This window comes from Syngnathus typhle, linkage group LG6 (genome assembly GCF_033458585.1).
Source record: "Syngnathus typhle isolate RoL2023-S1 ecotype Sweden linkage group LG6, RoL_Styp_1.0, whole genome shotgun sequence".
NCBI lineage: Eukaryota > Metazoa > Chordata > Actinopteri > Syngnathiformes > Syngnathidae > Syngnathus > Syngnathus typhle.
Window position 1 is genome coordinate 8,622,977 of NC_083743.1, and position 5,443 is coordinate 8,628,419.

Consider the following 5,443-nt stretch of genomic DNA (forward strand, 5'->3'; position numbering starts at 1 on the left):
ACAAGGCCCACACTCCATCGGCTCGTCTGATGAATGTGTGAAATTAAAGATGCCCATTCTAGTGGAGGGTGGTTATTACAAAGCATACAAAGACTTAACATGCGACCGTTTTTTAAGAGAAAGAAAGAGTCGGCAAGTTCAACCATTAAACTATACGATTACTTCCACCGGATAGCAAAAATAAATAGACGCAAAAGTGAGCCAGAAAGAAGGCCTAATTCAAAATAGTTCCTATTCATTTGCTTTTGCGCATTTACTGTCAAGGTCAATAAAAAAATAATGAAATTAAGTGGGGGGGAAATCACAATGGACCCTCCAGGATCCGAAAGCATTGCGGTCAGACCTCGTGTCTCTCTAACTAATAAGCAGCACAGTGTCAGTGATTTTTTTTTCATGGTTATTAACTCTTGGAGCACAGAGAATAAGTCGGTTGTTCAGTGGGGGGATCATTATGTATTCAAAGATTATTTTTGTTTTGGAAAATGTGCTCAAATGCACAAAATCAATGCCACTCTCACTTCTGTGGTCAAATGACCTTACAACGGTTAGCTTAGCTTGGCACTGCAGATACAAAGCCTGGAAATGAAGGGAAACAGAAAAGAGAATTTGTAGCGGTTCGCTCGGCTGGACGACATCATACTGATGACAGGACTGTTGGAATTTGCTGCACCCGCAAAAATCACATCCATACATCAATCCATTTTCTATAATCCTGAGCAGGGGAATGTGTGGTTGGTGCCAATCCAAAGTGACTTTTGAGTTGTTTACACTAATAATCATTTTAACCAATGTGGATAACCTTCCTTAATCCATCCATGACTAAACTCAGTGAAGCAAAAAGCACTAAGAGTCATACAATACTGTGAATAAAAAGTCAAATAATGCTTAGATGTTAATTAATCATGACATGTGTTGCCCAGCATACCAAGTGATTACGCCTCAATAACAATCTAGGACCTTTTAAAAGGTACTCTCAGGTGTCTCTTGTCCCGTTCAAATGTCTTATCTTGGACAGCCACTCTTAAAAATTTGCAGAGCTGATGTGGAGATTCAGCCAAAGCCGTTTCAACTGATTTTCACAGTGTCTCTGCAAGAGCATACAAGATATTATCTCAAAGTTGGGAACACACTTTAGATTTGACTGCATTGGACTTGAATCGAAGCTTTTTTTTTTCTCTACCTGATGGCAAATCTTCAATGTCTCATATACTTTGCTGTGCTAACAAACATTATTGCAATAAACTAAAATACTCTACATACCTTCAATAAAAATGCAAAAAAAATACATTTATTTCTTCTATATTATCATTATTAAAGTTATTATGATTACTATTTAAGATTGTGTATTTTTACATTTTTATCATAAGTATTTTTTAATTGAATTTGAAATTCATCTTCTAGACACATTGTTGTATCTTGCATAATTGCAAGAGCCCACATTGCACAATACAACTCACAATGCACATTGTTTGCCCTTACCTTACTCTGATGATTTGCACTGAATGTCGTTAGCCAAGGCAGCATTGTCTGGACAATAGCTGCTAATAGGCAGCTTCAAGCATGCTTCCAGATGATCATCAGTCATGGCATTTAGACTTAATAACAATCATGTTGGAAAAGGCTGATTTGCACAAATCGGTGGAACCAAATAATCTAGTCAGGGAGATGGCATATTTGGATATTTCCGCTCTGTTAGTAAATTCCAGAACTCTCCAAGAGTCCTGAACTTTTTATTCCCTTTAGTTTAACTAATTGGAAGCCAGTGACGCAGCGAGGTAAATGAACAAATTGGCGTGCTTTAACGCGCATGCGTAATGTGTCAAAAGTTCAGACGTCAGATTGGCTACCCTATATGTCAATCAAAAGACAAATGTCATAGTGCAAATGGATCCCCTACTTTTAATTGTCATCCAATCCACCCACAACTCCTTCGCGATCTACCAGTAGATCGCAATCGACGTATTGGGCATCCCTGCCATAAATAATTTAGTGTAGATTTTTAAATGATTACAACTTAAATTATAATTTTACGCCCCAAAATACAAGTTATGCTTTTTTTCTAGTGTATGATCTCAAAACGCTAGAAATAAATATTTCTACAGTTCTTTAAGTTAAAGAACAGCTGATGAACTGTTACCAATAAATCAGTGTCATGTTAAACTGTCTCGAACAGACAATCTGAACTTGACAGTGCTGCGGGGCAAGAGGCCAAAATTCTCGAGTTCCAGCTCTGTTTGAGAAAAGATCAAATGCTCCTTGCAACAGCTGTGACATATGCATGCTCTGCATATTCAACCACTAGATGGAAACAATTGTCCATACTGACTACTTTCACTGTGTAGCTACTACTATGTGGCTTTCATTTGGATTTTATGCAAATATTTTTAGACAGCCCTATCATCTGGTGACTAAAACAAAGAGAATTTAATTTATTTCTAAGAAAGAGAGAGAGAGACTAAGTTGCAGATATTATATTTATATATCTAGATATTTATTTAGCGAGAGCGCATGCAGTATTGTCACACCAGAAGTATTTGAGCGTCCCCCGCCATCTGTGCAGTCTTCCCCCGCGTGGGGTGCCTCCGCTGAAACGTGAGAAGCACGCAACGACTCACGCCCCCTCCCCTCCTCTCCCCTCCACACCTCTCCCTCTCCTTCCCCCCCCCCAGACACAAGCCCTCCACCGCGGCTCTCCGGTCTCAGTGTGCAGCAGCCTAGAAGCGGCAGCACAAGCAACCGAAGATCGGAACGCTTGTCCTTCGTCTCCTCTCGCGGAGCTGACTGTCATGTGAAAGACTCCCCCTCCGCTTTTTTGAATCGTTTTGCTTCTTCTTCTTCTTCTTTTAAATCACGGACTTTTATTCCCAGCAAGAAGACTTTGTGTGATTTTAAGTGTTTGCTGAACGGAGTGACTCCAGCTTAGGATATGGGGAAATAGCGAGGCTCTGACACTCTTCCAGACCCATTTCTATCTTAATGTATATATGAAGCGACCTCTATTTCTGACCTCCACGATGAGCATGGATGGTTGTCCGCTGAAGGTGGCGATTTTTCTGTGGTGCCTGCTGGTGATTTCTGGCTCCAGCTTCGAGATTGGCTCGTACGAGCTGGAGCGAGGAAGACCGGCCAAGTGCGAGCCCATCACCATCCCCATGTGCGAGGGCATCGGCTACAACCTGACGCGCATGCCCAACTTCATGGACCATGACGACCAGAAGGAGGCTGCCATCAAGCTGAATGAGTTTGCCCCTCTGGTGGCTTACGGCTGTGATGTGCACCTCCGCTTCTTTCTGTGCTCCCTCTACGCACCCATGTGCACTGACAAAGTGTCCACCTCCATCCCTGCCTGCAGACCCATGTGCGAGCAGGCGCGGGAGAGATGCGCCCCCATCATGAAGAAGTTCAGCTACACCTGGCCGGACTCGCTCGACTGCTCCAAGCTGCCCACCAGGAACGATCCCAACGCCCTGTGCATGGAAGCCCCTGAGAACGAGACCAGAACCGAGGGCAAGAAAGGTGAGGGCATGCTCCCCGTGCCCCCTCGCCCTCGACAGGCGGGGACCAGCAGCGGGCGCTCCTCGAGCGGCGGCAGCGGCTCCTGCGAGAACCCCGATAAGTTCCAGTTTGTGGAGAAGAGTCAGTCGTGTGCGCCGCGCTGCTCGCCTACCGTGGACGTGTTCTGGTCCAGGCGAGACAAAGACTTTGCCTTCATTTGGATGACAGTGTGGTCCATCCTGTGTTTTGTATCCACCGCTTTCACCGTGCTCACTTTCCTACTGGAGCCGCACCGCTTCCAGTACCCGGAAAGGCCAATCATCTTCCTCTCCATGTGCTACAACGTCTACTCAGTGGCTTTCATCATCCGCTCGGTGGCGGGCGCCGAGAACATCGCCTGCGACCGGGAGCACGGCGAGCTGTACATCATCCAGGAAGGTCTGGAATCCACAGGGTGCACCATCGTCTTCCTCATCCTCTACTACTTCGGCATGGCCTCCTCCATCTGGTGGGTCATCCTCACCCTCACCTGGTTTTTGGCCGCGGGGAAGAAGTGGGGTCATGAAGCCATCGAGGCGCACAGCAACTACTTTCACATGGCGGCATGGGGCATCCCGGCTCTTAAAACCATCATCATCCTCACCATGAGGAAGGTGGCCGGAGATGAGCTGACGGGCCTCTGCTATGTGGGCAGCATGGACTCTGGGGCGCTCACCGGCTTCGTCCTCATCCCCCTCTCATGCTACCTGGTCATCGGCACGTCCTTCATCCTCACCGGCTTCGTAGCGCTCTTCCACATCCGCAAGGTGATGAAAACCGAGGGCACCAACACGGAGAAGTTGGAGAAGCTCATGGTGAAAATCGGCATCTACTCCATCCTCTACACTGTGCCCGCCACGTGCGTCATCGTCTGCTACTTCTACGAGAGGCTCAACATGGACTACTGGAAGCTGAGAGGGAGGAAAGCCACGTGCGGCTCCTTCAACGGCCACGCCGGCGATTGCTCCCTGCAGGACTCCGTGCCCACCGTGGCCATCTTCATGCTGAAGATCTTCATGTCTCTGGTGGTGGGCATCACCAGCGGTGTGTGGGTGTGGAGCTCCAAGACCTTGCAGACGTGGCAGGGTCTGTGCAGCAGGAAGCTGGCGGACAGGACTAGCAGCAGGAAGCCCTGCAGCGGAGTCAGCTGCAGCAGCACCCACTGCCATTACAAATCGCCCGCCGTGGTCCTGCACATGGCCAAGACGGAACTGCATGCAGACACTCCCACTCATGTCTGACACCCGCATGCACGCATAAGGAGCTGCTTAAAAGACACCTGAGGGGAGGGATGGGGTGGGGGGGTTGAAGATGGTTTGCAAAAAGGGACATGTTCAGTATTGCCATATTGTTCCGTGTAGTGGACCGTTAGAAGCGATTGTGGGATTTTTCTTCTACAAAGCAGCACAATTAGATGTATAAATCTGTATAAATGTTTATTTATTGTAAATATATATTTAATTTAAATTCATCTTTTTGCCCTCACCGGATGTTGTGTTTGGATGCATTTATTCAAAAAGAGATGAAGTGCCTTTTGTAAGAACACCGGCTCTCGACTTTATTTTTGGATGACAAATAATAAATTTGTAAAACTTCAGTTCAACTCCGAGCGCCTGGCTTGTTGTCGTTTTGGAAACAATTTCGCCGCCTCTTGTGATGAATATTTCAGAGTTCAATGAGAGAATTAATATGTCACAAGTGAGCGCTCATGTCTTGTTTTGCTGATTTCTCTCTCTGGGAATGTCTCTGCAGCGGCTCTCGTCTCCAAATGCGTCCCAGAGGCGTCTCCGAAGATAATCCTCAAAGAGACTCGCTGATGAAAAGAGGGACAGACTATAGCAAGAATGAACGTTTGCATCACGCCTTTTTTTAAAATGCAGCAGCAGTGCACAGAAGAATATGTTTAATT

General features: G+C 46.3%; 1 protein-coding gene across 1 annotated transcript; it reads left to right on the top strand.

Annotated features, from left to right (window-relative positions):
* Positions 1–2,690: 2,690 nt before the first annotated feature.
* fzd9b (frizzled class receptor 9b) lies at positions 2,691–5,144 on the top strand. Its single transcript, XM_061281611.1, has one exon. The coding sequence runs from the start codon at positions 2,985–2,987 to the stop codon at positions 4,773–4,775; it is 1,791 nt and encodes a 596-aa protein (XP_061137595.1). The 5' UTR covers positions 2,691–2,984; the 3' UTR covers positions 4,776–5,144.
* Positions 5,145–5,443: the final 299 nt, after the last annotated feature.